Here is a 16767-nt window from a genome sequence, read left to right on the forward strand (position 1 = left end):
CTTTGGGTTCAAAAAATCTTCCATAAACTCCGTATAAAATAACAAAGCGTTTTATTTTGAAAGCGTTTTCCGGAAGCAGTAACATCCATCATGGCGGACTTGATGGTTGGACAGGTGGGAGCTCCGGTTTGACGAGCTGCTGCTGTTCACAATACAAAGAAAGCGGAGCCGGAGAAACACTTTAATCCAACAGTAAAATAAAACTAACGCATTGCGGTTATTTAAAACATTATCCGCTAAATTGAAGCCTTATTTATGACGTGTTTTAAGTGAAACATGTCCGACAAAGAAGAGGGATATTCAACAGAAACTGCGCAGTGACCTGAGCAGGTGAGGATCATTTTGGATCATTTGCGTCACTTTCTCAATTCAAATGTGGTGAATTTTGGTTTATTTTTCGGCTTAAATGAGCCGGCTTTGTTTGAGATAACAGTCACTTCCGTATAGGATCCTCAGTGACAGGCGGTGACGGGCAGACGGTGTTCAAACGGTGGTCCCGGGACCTGCAGCGTTCGTTAAAGGTCCACCAAACCTGTTTACTTTAGAGGAGTATTCTGACTCCAGAGCTGTGTAGTTGTATTTAAGAAGGTACACATAACTCTTCTAGTAGTGAAATGTCCCCTTTTATGTTGTTTTCACTAATTAAATAAAGGTTTCACAGATCTAAACGTAGGGTTCGACCAGTGTTAGGCTTTAACAATGACATGTAATATGTTATAATTTATTACATTATTTATTTATGTATTTAGAGCTATTGGCTGTTTGATGAATGCCATATATTTACAGGACCCCCTCATCGTGCATCATTTTGGTCTCACAGAGCAGACACAATAGATTCAGCATCATTTGGTGACGTTGGAGCCGCTCTCGCGCTCATTTCCTTATCTTCCAGATATGGCAGACGACAAGGTTGCCATCCTGTCGGATGACGAGGAGGAGGAGAAGAAGATGAAGTACGTGTTGGCCGAGCCGTTCGACGCGCAGTCGAAGGGTTCTGCGCCGCCGCCGCCGCCTGCCTCGGACACGCCGCCCGAGCAGCTGACGGCCCTGCAGGCCGACTCGATAGACTTCTGCGAGAGGATGTGCCTCCGCATCAACACCCGCCTCCTCATCTCCAAAGTCTTCTACTTCTTCTTCTACGCCGCCTACGGCTCGCTGCACCCTCTGCTGGCCGTGTACTACAAGCAGCTCGGCATGTCGGCCAGCCGCAGCGGGCTGCTCGTCGGCATCCGCTACTTCATCGAGTTCTGCAGCGCCCCCTTCTGGGGGGTGGTGGCCGACCGCTTCAGGAAGGGGAAGGTCGTGCTGCTGTTTTCCGTTCTGTGCTGGTTGGTCTTCAACTGCGGCATCGGCTTTGTGAAGCCGGCTGAGACGATATGTGTGCAGAAAGATGCTGATGCGACGACGACGGTGGCGCCCGTGATGACGACGACTCTGCTGAACGATAACTTCACGCAGCTGAGCAACTCCACCAACCACACCAGGAGACGCCGGAGCCTTCTAGACCTCACCTGGATTCCTAAGATCCTGGACTCCTATTTAAGCGTGCACCACAGGCACGAGCGAAGCACAGACACCAACGCCACCTCACCACTGGGTAACACCACCCAGCTCACGCCGAACACCACCCTCCCCCCGCCGAACACCACCCTCTCAGCACCAAACACCACCCTCATCACCATCATAACCTCCCCAGCTCCAACCGAAGCCAATGTGTACCAGACCATCTACAACAAGGACCAGGTGGAGAGCATCTTCCTGCTCATCCTGCTCGTCGTCATCGTGGGCGAGTTCTTCACCGCCCCCACCCTCACCATCGTGGACACCGTCACCCTGCAGAACCTCGGGAAGGCCCGCGACCGCTACGGCCTGCAGAGGATGTGGGGCTCTCTGGGCTGGGGTATGGCCATGCTGCTGGTGGGCATCTGGAGCGACCACACGTACACCAAGGTGGTGATCAGCGGCATCGGCTGCGAGGACCTCAATCTCCCCAACTACCAGATTGCCTTCATTGCCTTCGGCGTGCTGATGAGCGTGGCGTTCATCGTCGCCACTCAGTTTCACTTTGATAAAGGTGGCGACTACCACCAGGAGCTTTCAGGGGAAGCTGGAACCCCGAGAGCGCTATCCGAGTCCACCTCGTCGGACCAGAGTCCCACCAGCTCTGAAGCGGAGTTCGACTACAGCGACCTGCTGAAGCTCCTGTGCAGCGTGCGCTACAGCTCCGTGCTCTTCGTCGCCTGGTTCATGGGCTTCGGCTACGGCTTCGTCTTCACCTTCCTGTACTGGCACCTGGAGGACCTGAAGGGGACCACCACGCTGTTCGGGGTCTGCTCCGTCCTGAGCCACGTCTCCGAGCTCGCCGCCTACTTCACCAGCCACAAGTTCATCGAGCTGGTCGGACACATCCGGTAAGACTCTCACCTGGGAGGCCGCACTGTATGAGAATAACCTGTTTCATTGTTGATTCATTTGTTATTCTCTCCATTATTTATTCAGTCTATCAAATGTGAGACAGAGAGAATTGGACACACATTGGACAGTAGATCAGAACATCTTGTGCTTCTAACTCCGTCCTGAGGTGCATCTTTGAGACAAAGCAGCCATTGATGCTCGCGGGCGGGGGGGACATTTGAGAGCGTGGTGTTAGGTTTCCGCTGCAGATCTGCACCTGCAACTGTTGCCTCGGGACTAGTTTCTGCGTCAACAGCAGAAACACTTTCAGTTTTCTTTCAGCAGCTTCATCTCACGCGTTGTGTTCTTCATGTTGTTCGCTCGTCACAGGATGTGACACACTTTCTCCTGGAACGTCTGATTCAGAGCAGAAACCAAACGCTCTCGTCTCTAAATACGATGTAGAGGTTTACCTTTGAACCTGAATGTGCTCAGCACACACATGGAGCTGATCCTGCTGCTCTTTTCAGGGTGTGATCTGTTTATTCTGTTGAGAGCAAAGACACACTTTCAATGAAGGAAATGTCACGAGAACATCAAACAAACGCAGTATTATTAGTTGCAGACGTGCACTGATCCAGCTCTACTTTAAAGACTTGACTGTCGGTATCATAACGTTGTATATTGACACCTCGTCCTCCTTCTTCTCCCTCTCAGGGTTCTGTACATCGGCCTGGCCTGCAACACGGCTCGCTACCTCTACATCTCGTACCTGCAGAATGCCTGGAGCGTGCTGCCCGTGGAGATCCTTCAAGGTAAGGGAGGCGGTGGGAGCTAGGACCCCGCGGACACCACAGGAAGTGGCTGTGTTTGTCCAACAGGACGCTTATCAGGCCTACTTCTTCCTCCGACATTTTAATGTCAACATTAACGATAACACCAGGGTTCCTCTCTGCTCCATACTTGACCTGAACAGGCCTCCAACACCTCAGGAAACCCTCCTTATCACTGCAGAATCAGCACGCTTTTAAGGTTTATTCAGCGTCAAAATAATCCAGTGATAGTTGTCTCTATACATCACAAACATACACTGCTAATGTTCAATTCAGCATGCTTTTAATTTAAAAAATAATGTAAACAAATATAGGCTTAAAAAAGCTTTATAGGAACTGTAGTTTCAAAACTGAAGGCGTGATTATCCCCCGAATAAGACAAAGAATATTAAGTGAAAAAGCCTCCAAAAATACACTGTTATATTGTTATAAGTGTAACGTTTCCAGCAACCTTTCTGTGAAATCACAGCTCCTTTAAAGGACGTAGCAGGAAACTGTGAGACCTGCAAAGTAAAGTTTTAGGAGTTTATTTCACACATAAATTACCAGAGTTTCTGTAGAAAGAATCCAACTAAAGAGGCACAAACACTGATGCTGAAACATCAGAACTGTTTGCAGGAAAATGTCGTGATTTATTAAAACAATACAAGAAGCATAACATGAGATTAAAGTATAGATAACTAGTGAAGCGTCTGTGTGTGTTTTGTTCGATTACCTTCCTGCGAAAACGCCGACGCCTCCAGAATAAACAAGTGAAAACAATAAAAAAGTTTAAAACTTAATATGCAATTTCTTTTACATGGATGTTAAGTCGCTGCAATGATCCAAATACACACACAAAGTACATCACTATACTGAACTACTGTAATGACACTGAAGTAGTTCTGTGCAGCAAAGCGCTTTAAAATCGGTCTGTGAGACAAAAAAACAGTTTGAAATGCAGTTTGAAAACTTTTATATATATATATAGTATATACATATAGATATATATCTATATATATATATGAATCACAGATTGGCATAGAAGTACTGTGCTTTTTAAACAAAGCCGTGCTTATGATGTGTTAATAATCAGACCACTGTTGAGTCGTATTTCACGTTGCGTATGTTGTGATCACAGTCTCAGTGACCCTGATAAATGAAGTGAGATTTTTAACACTTGAATGTGGAGCCTCAGCTGTTCCCTCAGAGAACTACAAGAGAAACAATACATTTAACACGACAGCTGCCGGGTTCACACGTACAGCTTCCCACAGTTCTATAGAACCAGTTCACAAAGATCCACAGAGTGTAAATGTTCTGAGTGGTTTCAGACGTCTTCCTCCTCCAGCTGTGTCCCATGTCTGTCCCCGTGTGTCCTCCAGGTGTGACGCACGCCTCGGTTTGGGCAGCCTGCATCTCCTTCCTGAGTGCGGCGGTCCCGCCGGCCCTGAGGACGTCGGCGCAGGGCATCCTGCAGGGCCTCCACCTGGGCCTGGGCCGCGGCTGTGGAGCCATAGTGGGAGGAGTGTTCGTCAACTACTTCGGTACGACCCGACGGAGGCTCGAGTACCGAGTTCCAGCTCGAGTGAAGCTTAATAATGGCTTAAGATGAAGATGAAGTCAAAGAGTTCTCCTCCCGTTTGCTTTGCAGGTGCTGCAGAGGCCTTCAGAGGAATCGGCATGGCCTCCCTCATCATCCTCCTCATCTTCGCCCTGATCCAGTATCTGACCGGAGAGGCTGAGGGGAAAGGTGGGCAGCTTTTAGTTTATACCTTCTCTGGTTCCTCTACGAGTTAAATCTGTTCTAACAGAAAGCTTGTTTTCCTCTCATCTTCTCTCAGAGGACAAAATGCTAGCGGAGAACATCCCGGTTCCCTCCAGCCTGGTTCCCATCGCCACCATCGACCTGGTGCAGAACCGGTTCGCCGCCGGGAGCCCCGGCCCGGCTCGCAAGGCCTCCGCGTTGCCCGTCAGGAAGACCAAACACCAGGAGGACCAGGAGGACGCCAACCGGCCGGCCTGGGTGCTCTCTGGATCCCCCTGGGTCACCATCGCCTTCGCCATCGTCCAGGTCATGGAGATGATGAACGTGAAGAAGAAAGGAGCTCCGCAGTCTGAGCCTCAGTCGCTGCAGGTGAACAAAAGCACAAACACAACTAATAACGTGTTCAGGGCAGTTATTAAAAGAGTAAGAGTAGCAGAGATACGGTCACGGTTTACCTAGATTAGATTACATAGATTCGATTAGATTAGATTAGATTAGATTAGATAGATGAAGTATTCAAGTCCTTTACTTTAGTAAAAGTACTACTGCTACACTTTAATAATACTCTGGTACAAGTGAAGTTCCTGCATTAAGTATTAATCTGCTGATGTTTTTAGTTTAAATGATTGATTTCATGTTTTAATCTTGTTACTTTGTCATTAACCTGAACTCTCTGACACACACACACACACTCTCACACACACACACACACACACACACACACACACTCACACACACACACACACTCTCACACACACACACACACACACTCACACACACACCCTGAAGACAGGTGAGACTTTTTTGTGTACAAAGGTTGATGGAAAACTAGGTGTGTGTGTGTGTGTGTGTGTGTGTGTGTGTGTGTGGTGACTCATCTATTTGGGGGCGTGGGCGTGTTCATGCATGTTTGCGAGGCCCCCCCCCCCCCTGTGTCGTGGCACCACGCATGCCTTAATTCCGTCCCTGGGTGATGTCACGGCCGGCGGCCATGTTTGGAGGCTGAAGACAGATTAGTGCAGCAGATGAAGTTCGACATGAAGGAAGGTTTGGCTGTTTATCCAGTTAGCACCCTGAGGCTAACACGTTAGCATTGATGTGACTTCCTGCTGGCTCTTTCCCCTGAACTAACTCAAAGACGTGTTCCTCCAGTCAACTGTTGTGTTCCTCTCGTTGCCAGGCACCTAATGATCAGGCGTCGGCCGAGGACGAGGCGGTGGCGACGTCGCACAGAAACCCGAGCGATGACGGCACAGAAACACCCACGCAACCAAACACGGACTCTTAAGAAGGACAGAGAGCAAACGCACCCGAACTCACACAGAGGAGGAGAAACCGGCCGGAAACACACCGAGCGTTCATTTAGAGCTTTAAGCTCTGCGACAACATTCACCTGAACAAGTGTGTTGAGTCCTTCAGTCCGTCTGCAGCTCCACACACGGCCCATAGAGAGACTGTAACGGCTCTGAGACCAGAGGGGAGTTTGGGTTGAATGTTTGGAAGGAGGTGTGCTCTGTATTCACTGCCTTCTATCGGTGGAGAGTCCTTCAAGGTTATTTAATGACTTCATTTACTTCTTTGATTAATGCTGAGTTTGTTTCCAGGTTCAGAAGACTGTGAGACTCCTTTTGTTTCAGATTTCATCACTTTTAAATCTGCAGGTGAACTGCTGCTTCATATATTTATGTCGTTTACTGAAGAAGTGCCTCTTTTTAACCTGTATTCATCACTAACTTATTAATATTATCAGATGTTTCTGTGCTTCCTACTGAGGGTCTTCCGATGTCTTTCTGTTGAAGCTGCCAACCGCCGACACGCCGTCTCCACCGTCTGTTTTCTACTTTCATGCCAAAGAAAACACAGCGAGATGAAGAAAGGCTGCTGTTTTCTCCTGTAAATTAAACAATTAAAGGGTGTTTTTGGTTTTTTTCCTAACAAACTCCATCGGTGTCACTTAATCCTATCGCTGAAAAACGTTATTAAATGTTTATCGCACAAACAACACCCCAGATTGAGTTTAATGGCTGTGTGTGTTTTACTGGCCTTGTGAGGACCAGAGACGTTTACAATTAAAGGAGCTTCATTTACATTTTACTGAGCACTTGTAGGATTCCTCATCTTATTTAAGTTATTATTACATTAGTATTTACAAAGTAATATACCAAACAAGTATTTTTACTAAGAATACAATGATTGTACGGCTGTGGAGTAGAAGTGTGACGGGACAGTACTTACAGTAAGTACAGTACAGGTTTAAAGCGCTGGAGGCAGGTTGTGAATGAGCCACTTGATGGCAGTAGCGTGTCGGGAGGTTTGCTGTGTTTCTGGCGTCTGGACGGACTGAAGCAGCCTGAGTGTGTGTGGAGGGTTATCGAGGTCGTGGTGCTGCTGATGGGTGTGTGTGGGAGGACAGTAATAGGCTTCCTCAAAAACTAGACTGAGCTGTCGTAAATATATATTTATATATATAGAAAAGAAATGATAAAATCAAACCGTCTTGGCGCGCTCGTCCTGTCTGAGACCCGTGGAGACGTTCGTCCAGCCCCTCTGCTGCTGCTTTGTCTCGCTTCATAATGAACAGCATAATAGTGTTGTTTTATCCGGAGGTGTCACGACCAAAAGCTGCTGCACATTTTTAATTCAGAAGACACCGGGGGGGGGGGGGGGCTCTTTAGTCCTCTGACACCTCTCTGAGAAATCAAAGCGCTGACCTGCAGATGTTTCCAATTACTGGAACAAACAGGCTGCATGTTCACAGCTTCAGTGGAGGATTGGACGCGTCAGCTGTGTCTTTTTCTCATCTAAGCAGGTGGAAGATGTCAATAATTGTTCTTTTATTTTGATTTTTACACAACATCCAAAACGCATTTGTCTTTGAATACTCTGAGCTCGTCAGCCCCTGTGTTCTTCTTTGCTCTTGTGCTTTTCTTTTTCTTTGACCCAAAGCACCAAAACACCTGAGGGTTCAAATCTGATGCTCCTTTCTCATAACATGATCCAGATGTGGTCTCCCCAGAGCCCATTGTGTTAACTCTCCCTAATAACCATCATATTAAGAAGCATGACTATTATTCTAATCAGTCGCTGCCCGGATACAACCTGAAGCTATTTATATCTTCTTTTTCCTCGATGCAGAGGCGAGCCAGACGCCCCGAGGAGGCCGGATCTGTGGAATGGAGGTGATGACGGCTCCTCCCGGACTCCCCGGAGAGGTCAGAGGACACTTTGTGGCCAAAACAAGACGTTGAAATCACACAGACGCACCTCGACGAGCGCTGAGTGGCGACGTGGAGAAACCAAAGGGTTGTAATCTCCTCTAAGCTTCTTTTACATCATTCTATTAATGAAAATCATGCACAACTCAATATATGTAGCTTGTAACCTTTATAATTCCTAAACGTCAGACCTCTTAAACATCCTTAAGAATTTAGTTTTGTTTTGTTGGTTGTGCAGCTTAAATAGTGTTCATAGTTTCAGAGCCTTTCTTAATATTTCCCAAACTTCTTACATACTTTATCAAATGTTTACTTTGATTTGAAGAGTTTTCAGTATTTCATGAGAAGAAAATAGATCAAAGTTCAAGAAAGAAAAGTAAAAAATAATTGATTTCATTCTTCATCCCTTTAATCATCTTGTGACCCCTCAGATTTATCTCGGGGACCCTTGAATGGGCCCTGACCCCTATGTTGGGAACCACAGTCTTCAGCAATTCTCTCAATGGAGGTTTCCAAAACTCACAAATAGAATTCTGGCGCAGAAATCAGTCATTTGTGTGAATTTGGAGACAAATCAAGTCATTAACACAGTCGCACTTTCTAGATATAAAGACTGAAACATGTTTGAACTTGATGAGTCACAGCTTGTGTTGTTGTGGTGGTTCCTCTGTGTTTGTAGTGAAACCACTGAAGCTGCTTCAGGCGAGCTGCAGGAGACCAGCGAGCTGGATGACTGAACTGTGAGGTGTAACTGAGCGGGTCAAAGATGAGTCCTCCACAGACGACCCGGGTCAGACCTCCTGCAGCACCGCGATCAGGACCACCTGAGTCAGGTCTGAGTCAGACTCAGACAGCAGAGAGTCACGTTATTGGCAGGATGCTGCAGACTAAACATCACATGGCTGCCTGCCTCTTGCTCTCTTTGTTCTGGATCCAGAGATTTGTGCCTATTTTAAAAACACATATGCTGATTTATATGAAACACAAGCGCTGCACGTTAGCGACACATTTTAGATGTGGTGCTTGTGTTTGTGTGCAGTTTGTTCTACAGTAACATTACAGCACCAACAAATACTGCTGGTGTTTGTGCTCCACAGATTATCTTCTAAATCACTGTCAGGGTCAATAACCTTCCTTTTACATGAATGATATTCGTTAAGTATTCTTTGCCTCGTGGTAAATATTCAAACAATAAATGATGACTTAGCATATAGGTGGTCTGCGTTTCTGTGGAGGCAGTCTGCCTCGGCTAGAGAAACAACTCTTATGCCTTTGTAGTCATATTATTATTAGTTAGCGGCTAATGCTAACTTATTATCTATAGCTGGCTAGTTAACTTGCTAACAGTTTATTCATTTCAATGTTGTTGTAAAATATTTTGTTTGGTAAAACAAGCATTTAAAGACGTCATTATGAACATTTATTGATGAAATATTGATTTAAAGACCCGCTAACTTAAATGATAATGAAAATATGTATTTATCGTTCTGTTTTTTGCTGATTTTCTGTTTTTACTGAATGAAAAAGAGTCGGTTTGTTGTATATAGACCATGATGAACGCACAAAACCTCTATTGATCGCTGCCTTTAGCCCCGTTAGCTGTTTGGTTTCACAGCAGCGCTGCAGTGTGAACCGTGTGCAGCAGACTAAGACTTATAGGAGCAGACAGCTGTCATGGTCGCTCTAACATCAGCCCACCGGCTGTGTTCATGCAGCCTCGCTGCCGCTTACACAGCAGGGTGACAACGCTGCCATGTCACCTGTCCACGTACGGGACACATTTAAATCCTTATTTGATTAACTGATGTTTGTTTCAATGCAGGAGGCGGGTTGGGATGACGGATGTTTCTCTGGACCAAACGGAGGATCCACTTTGAGGTTTTTATTTTTATATTTACTGTAAAGAACCAGGTGATCCAGTTGCTCACAGACAAAAAGTTTTTGTTATAAAAAACAAAGCCACTCATGACATGTTGGTGTTTACTATTGCAAAACATACGTGCCATGAGTGGATTTATATGAGATCGGCACACGTTCTTAAAGAAATGTAATAAATAAAAAGAGAAACAGCTGTTAAATGTCACAAATGACCAGATTTAACTGTAAATCCTTAATCCTGGGGTTCCTCAGGGAACCGTCCCGGTCCCGCTGTAGTTTTAATCTCAAGAAGAAAAACCTTCGAGGTTTCCTTCGGGGTCTTTTACGTTTCACAGTGTGCAGGCATGCTAATGTATTTTAAAACATCTTAAGCACATTACAAGCGTGTTACACACCATTCTGTTTGTGTAATCACATTTGGAAACGACACGCATCATTATCAAGAGAGGAAAATTAACATTTTTCATCCACCGGTCACAATGGGTGGCGCTTTCCAAAAATGTTTGCCTTTTCACCGTCTCACCAGACAAATGTGATTTTGGAGGAAAGAGCAGCGTCAGCAGGATGGGAGGTTATTTCATATCGAATACCGTCAGCTGATCAGGAAGAGATGAGAGGGAGAGAATGTAAACAATCATTTATTCAGTTATACCCTCACAATGTAGATCAGAGAGCACAGGCAGCGCGCTTGTTATATAATGGACATGCATTATTAATCATTAAAGATCAATGAGAGGCTGCCAGCAGCAGTGGAGGTCTATGATGTGGTCTATGATGGATTATGAGGATGAATACCGTGAGATGCAGAGTGAAGTGTCACTAACCGGACTAATTACAATAAAATCTCTTTTTCACAGATGCATCAACATCTGCGGACTCCAACAGATGCTGCTGTCAGACTGCATCTGTGAAAAAAGCAAGACTGTTATTAAGATTTCATATGAAATGTAGATGTTTAGTACATTATGTTGATGAAGGATTAGTCTGGTTTCACTTCAACATCATATATTTGTAGTTTTGATGATCGTAGTCTGACTTCTATTTCGTGACTTCAAGTATTTTGGAGAATACAAAGTCCATTTCTTGACACCTGAGTTGTATGGATATATACGTATATAAGTAGGAATATTAACTTCTTAATCCTTTCAGTGGGATCAGAACACTTCCTCAGATCCAGACACGATGAATAGTTTCTGATTCCTGGTGTACCTGTGAACCTACAAAAAGACAACATCTCATTTCTGACCATGCATCTTTGCAGACGATATGAAAAAAGTTTCAGACCCAAAACTCCCTCAATGCCTAAAAGTCAACACCAAACCTACAAACCTCGCCGCCGCTCAGCTGTGGTGATGAAGTGAGCGTGACCGTTGACCCTCTCCAGGCAAACACCTCCACACTGAACCCACAGCAGCAGCAGAAACACCGGAGAAAGTCATGTACTAGTACAACGCTTTCTCCTCACAGCTTCCACAGTTGTCTCATGACTTCATGGAACTTCTAATGTTAGTAGTACACCTTGTATTTTCAGTTCTCTGACCTCTTTAATAGGTTCATGTCTTGAGCTCTTCACTGAATTATATTGGAGTAGTCCAGACCTTTTATCAGCAAATTGTATGTAAAGTATCAAAAGTACTCATGATGCAGACAATAAGTCTGTCTAAAATGTAGTGAAGTAGAAGTAATAATGGCAAGTATAATACATCAAAATTGTACTTAAGTACCATACTTGTGTACTTTCCACCAATGCTAGAAAGTACATGTTCTTCTGGGAACTGAAATTATATTTGAGTCAGTAGTACACATTTAGAAGTACTCTGTAGTCCAGTTCAAGCACAAGTAGTACTGTAATTGTAGTACTATAGAAATACATGTGCTCTAAGTACTAGTGGCAAGAGCACAATTGTAGTAATAACAGTAGTACCAGCAGCAGTATGGATAATATCAGTAATACCTGTCGCAGTATTAGTGTAGTATAACAATATTATCAGCAGTTGGTAATACAAAGTAGATTTTAAAGATTGTAGCATTGCAGGTTTTATTATTAGAAGTACTGTTATAGTAGTAGTAGTAGTAGTAGTAGCAGTAGTAGTTGTAGTAGTTGTAGTAGTAGTAGTAGTAGAAGTAGTAGTAGTAGTTGTAGTAGTAGTAGTAGTAGTAGTAGTAGTAGTAGTAGTAGAAGTAGTAGTAGTAGTTGTAGTAGTAGTAGTAGTAGTAGTAGTAGTTGTAGTAGTAGTAGTAGTAGTATCCCAGCGCATCTGATCCTATAAACTTACTGGTACTGTTGAGTATTTTTAAATAGTGTACTAGTAGTAGTAGTAGTAGTACAACGCTATATGTTGCAGTGACTTTTTGAGGTCTGCTGCTGGTGCAGCAGGACAACAGGGAGACTTTGTGTCCTGGCTGGGATCAATTGCTCCATAGATGACGCCCACCCAGCCAGGCCTCTCCGTGGGCGGCCGGTAGCCCAGCAGCCCAGCAGCCCAGCAGCCCAGCAGCCCAGCAGGCCGGCCCCGTTCGGCCCCGTTGGGCCCCGCCTGGGCCCTCCTCCGGCCCCCGCAGCCTGCGGGGCCCAACACAACAGGAGAGCTGCACTTTACATCTGAAAGCTTTCAGCCGACACCCCGGCAAACTTTTAAAGTCGCTGTAGGAGAGTGCAGAGCCCTCGTGTTGTCATCTACTTCCTGCTGGAGGCGGGGCCACTCTCTCAACCAATGAGATGTCAGTGGAAGTCACACAGTAACACAGAGATTTACACCTTGAATTTAATCAAGCTTCAAGCGAGCTTTTATTGGATTAATTACGAAGTGGCAGAAACGAGAAAAAGAAAACGATCGTAAGAATCCGTTTTTTGTTCCAGATTAAAGTCTTCTTGGAATTAAATCTGTTTTCGGATCTTTTTAAGGATTTCGTGTATCCAGCAGAAGCAGGCAGCTGTTTCCACTGTTCACTACCTACTTACAGTGAGCTGGTGAACATAGTGCAGTATTTAGCAGCTAAAGAGTTGCTGGTGGAGACCAAAGACAGAGCAAAAAGACAGAGAATACTGGACACAGGTGGTAAATCTGATTTGTAGGATTCCGGGGAAAAGGACTTTTAAATGTGTATTTTAGATGCTTGTAGCTGACTCTTTGGTCCAGTGTGACTTCTAATAGGACCAGCTTTACAGTGAGCTGCTGGGTCACAACCAACATTTACATTTTAGTCATTTATACGACGCTGTTGTCCAGAGTGCAGATTAAACTCACTGATCGCCGTCACGACATTTGCATTTTACTCCAGAGTTTATTTTACCTGGAGGACATTTCCAGTAAGCGACTCCGCTTCACTTCCTAGTTCGCCGACGTGACCGGGAAGCAGTGACCTCACCGAATTTCTGTGGAAATTATGACTCTTCTTAATTCTGAGTTGACGGTTCAATTCCTTGTTTGGTTTTAGATTTTTTTTTATCCCGTCAAGACTGAAACGCAGGCAGAAACCTCCACGGATGATGTGCGATATTTAATTAAAGGCAGATAAATCTTAATTTCCTCTGTGTGTTCGGCCCTGTTGTCTTATCAGTGTGTGTTTTAATGTCACCGAGACGAATCCCCGTGCACTCATTGTACCCTGTGATTCCAGGAGATGCTGGTTGTGGTGTGCTGCAGGGACGTGGGCAGGCCGATGTGGGTATTTGTGCGTGAGGAGCCCTAAGTTGCAGAGGTTTTTTTCTAATTGAGTCAGGGACTTATGCTGGCAAGGTAGGCGTGTGAGTGGGGGGGGGGAGACTAATCCCAAGCTGCTGTTGTTTTTCGTGCCTGCTGGCTCGAGATCAAAAACTTAACAGCAATAATCATGCAAAATGTGTGGCTTCACTTCAAAGCCTGCCTCAACTTTGCTCACACCCTTGTAGCTCGCATTGTTTCATCACTTCTACCGGCTCTTCTTCTCTTCTCCTGCGAGGGACTTTTTGTTTTACTCCCCTTTAGTGTTCATGTCAGTCGGATCTGACCTTTCTGCAAAAATTAATGCACTTAACAGATTAATCACACCTTCAGATGAGCTCAAGGTGGATGTCGTCACGCTGGTTTCTCTCTGACTGTGTGGTCGTCTGCCTCCGCCGGAGATATCAGACATGTCAGACGTCAGCAGCGCTCTCGGGGTGAGGACGCCGTGGGCGGCGAGGGTCGCTGAGGCCCGTGCGTGGCCAAAAAAAACCGGGCAAATCCCCTCCACGTCAGCCCACGGCCTGTCAGCAGGGAGCCACAGGGCTTCCCACTGAAGCCTTAAAGGGCCAGCGCGTCGCCTTCTAAAACTGCAACACATTAAAGTGATGCACAGCAGAAAGAATGCAAATCATTTACAAACATTGTGTTTTCATTGCACCAAATTTAATTCATTTTTTTTTTATGTTTTGAATTGCTTTGTTTTATCATCGCAGATGTTCAGATGATCAGTTTTCTTGTTTTTTAAATGTTTTGTTCTGCAAACCTAAATATATTTATTTTACAACTATATTAAACCAAAAAATAAGCATTCTTTGCTTTATTATTGACTTCAATGATTATCAAAATAATAGTTAACTTGCGTTGGATCAACTAATTCTCAGTGGTGGAATGTACCTAAGTACATTAACTTAAGTACTGTATTCAAGTACAATTTTGAGGTACTTGTACTTGAGTATTTCCATTTTATACTACAACATAAGTACTTAAAATTAGCTGCAACATTACAGCGATGAACACATCAATAATCATAATCCAGTCATGTAATATATGTCATTTAGCTAAACGAGGACTGGTGATGCTAATACTTTGTGTACTTATACCCTGTGGTATTGGTACTTTTACGTACTGGTACTTACTGTCAGGAGGACTTCAGAATAACTTTGTGGTGGAGGTGATTCTTTAACTTGCAGGAGATGAGAGTGAAGGCAGCACATTCTCACGTCAGCAGGCAGCAGGGCCCCTATAGCTGTGTGTGCATAAAGTTTCACACGCACATAAACACACTGCAGGAACACTGCCGTCTCTATCTGTATGTCACATAACCTCCGCCCACACTCACTACACCCACACACATCCTTGCCCAAAACGCCCACACGAGTGTAATCTGTGTGCAGAGACACACACACACACACATCGCCCCTATACACACTCCCCACCCACGCAGGCACACACGTGTGCAGTCAGACATAAGCCGCTCATACCATCCCACACTTTCTCAACAGACACAAAGTAAGACTCTGCTAACCGGAGAGCCTGAGCAAACACACCAGCTTCAGCATATTCACACACTAATGCTCTCTCAACACACACAACAGCCTAAACGAGAAAAGACACGACTTTCTGACCAGATTCTTTGATTTCTCAACACATCCACGCCCGTTAAAATGAGTCTGCACGTAGAGTCTGGGTGGTGACGACAATAGGAGTTTTTAAAATGTATATTTTTTGGCATCACAGTCATCCTGTAACCCGTATTCCCTCCAAATGAAAAGGGACACTCCGTGACAAGCACTACCACCGCCTGGAGACTGAATCTGTTGTTCCTCTTTTCTTTCTCCAAAAGAGGAACTTGGATGAAAAGAGCTGCTTTTTTTTTAGAGCGCAAAGTGTTGAGGATGTGGGAAGGAGAGGAGAAGGGAGGGAGAAGGGAGGGAGAAGGGAGGGAGAAAAGGGAGCAGAGCAGCGTGGGCGCTCTGACAGGGCGAGGGGCTGACAGGCCCAGGCGTGGGCGTGTCATTGAAATGTGTTTCTACTCCGGAGGGGGAGAAGAAGAAGAAGAAGAAGAAGAAGGAGGGAGAGGGAAAAAAAAGTTGCAGGAGAAAGAAAAAGAAAGAGAGAGAGCTGCAGAAATTAAACGAACAGGCGTCTCCTGAAAAGTGAAATATGAAGAGGCTCTTTGCCAAATGAGATACATCCACTGTGTGGAGGGTTCGGTGGGGGGGGGGGGGGGGGGGGGGGTGACGCCTACTCTTTGGGAATGATTGACAGCTCGACATGAAAGCAGATTGCTGCTGTCGTGTGAAAACCTTGTACCTCTTCCTCTCGGCGGTTTTTAATGTTTTTAGGACTAAAATGAAGGATGGGGGGGGGGGGGGGGGGTTTGGGGAAAAAACGTTTTTTAGATCTGACGAACACAAAACAAGCCGGAGTAGAAATACAAATACGCAGAGAATGTCGACAAGTGCAGACCTGTGCGTCAAGAAAAAAAAAGTTTGGTTTATTTCTGCATATCTGAAAATTCTGTCACGTTTGTTTCAAGAAGGTCGTTTTTTATTTTACGCCAGTGAGATTCAGTGCATATTTCAACCCAATCTGCTGAAGACAATGTGATTTAATGCACATTTCCATTCATTATTCTGCAGGCGGGCGCCATTAAAGCTCCGCAGAAGAAGAAGAACGTTACGAGATGATTAAAAGAGCGTCGCTCAAATCTTAATAAGTGGAAAACAATGTAGAAAACATGATGGGAATGTTACATTTATGGTTGAATGTATTGATTTGAGGAATGTTCCAGCTGTCTGTTTCGCATGTTAGCATGTGCTAATTAGCGCTGCACTCAAAGTACAGCCGAGGCTGATGGGAATGTAATTAGCCCTGCAGGTATTTGGTCATTAACCAAATATTAGACACTTATAATGTTGATCTTTTGACTTCTGTAAATGTAAATAAACTCGATGCAGAAAAGAAGCTTTAAGAAGCAGGTCAGTGGTGAT

The 16767-nt window shown here is 45.0% G+C and overlaps 1 protein-coding gene and 1 long non-coding RNA gene across 7 annotated transcripts; one reads left to right on the top strand and one right to left on the bottom strand.

Moving 5' to 3' along the window:
- The first annotated feature begins 91 nt into the window (after positions 1-91).
- Positions 92-13799, top strand: LOC142952801 (major facilitator superfamily domain-containing protein 6-A-like). Of its 6 annotated transcripts, XR_012954719.1 has the most exons (10): positions 92-2411; positions 3112-3209; positions 4592-4753; positions 4861-4959; positions 5051-5343; positions 6155-6526; positions 8110-8186; positions 8869-9022; positions 10012-10067; positions 10925-13799. XR_012954719.1 is itself a non-coding variant. In XM_076094753.1 (8 exons), the coding sequence occupies exons 3-8, from the start codon at positions 895-897 to the stop codon at positions 6260-6262; spliced, it is 2277 nt and encodes a 758-aa protein (XP_075950868.1). In that variant the 5' UTR covers positions 92-330; positions 448-521; positions 893-894; the 3' UTR covers positions 6263-6978. The 6 variants fall into 6 exon arrangements, 5 of the variants coding, with proteins under 5 accessions (XP_075950868.1, XP_075950865.1, XP_075950866.1 ...); XM_076094753.1 differs by lacking the exons at positions 8110-8186; positions 8869-9022; positions 10012-10067; positions 10925-13799 and having other exon boundaries at positions 92-330; positions 448-521; positions 893-2411; positions 6155-6978; XM_076094750.1 differs by lacking the exons at positions 8110-8186; positions 8869-9022; positions 10012-10067; positions 10925-13799 and having other exon boundaries at positions 92-588; positions 893-2411; positions 6155-6978.
- LOC142952802 (uncharacterized) lies at positions 8577-15068 on the bottom strand. The gene is made up of 2 exons (XR_012954720.1): positions 14911-15068; positions 8577-14361 (listed from the first exon to the last, which is right to left on the bottom strand). It is a non-coding gene; the product is annotated as an uncharacterized LOC142952802 (long non-coding RNA).
- Between the last annotated feature and the right edge of the window lie 1699 nt (positions 15069-16767).

Source organism: Anarhichas minor, unplaced genomic scaffold (assembly GCF_050575085.1).
Source record: "Anarhichas minor isolate MPS153535 unplaced genomic scaffold, ASM5057508v1 ptg000018l, whole genome shotgun sequence".
NCBI lineage: Eukaryota > Metazoa > Chordata > Actinopteri > Perciformes > Anarhichadidae > Anarhichas > Anarhichas minor.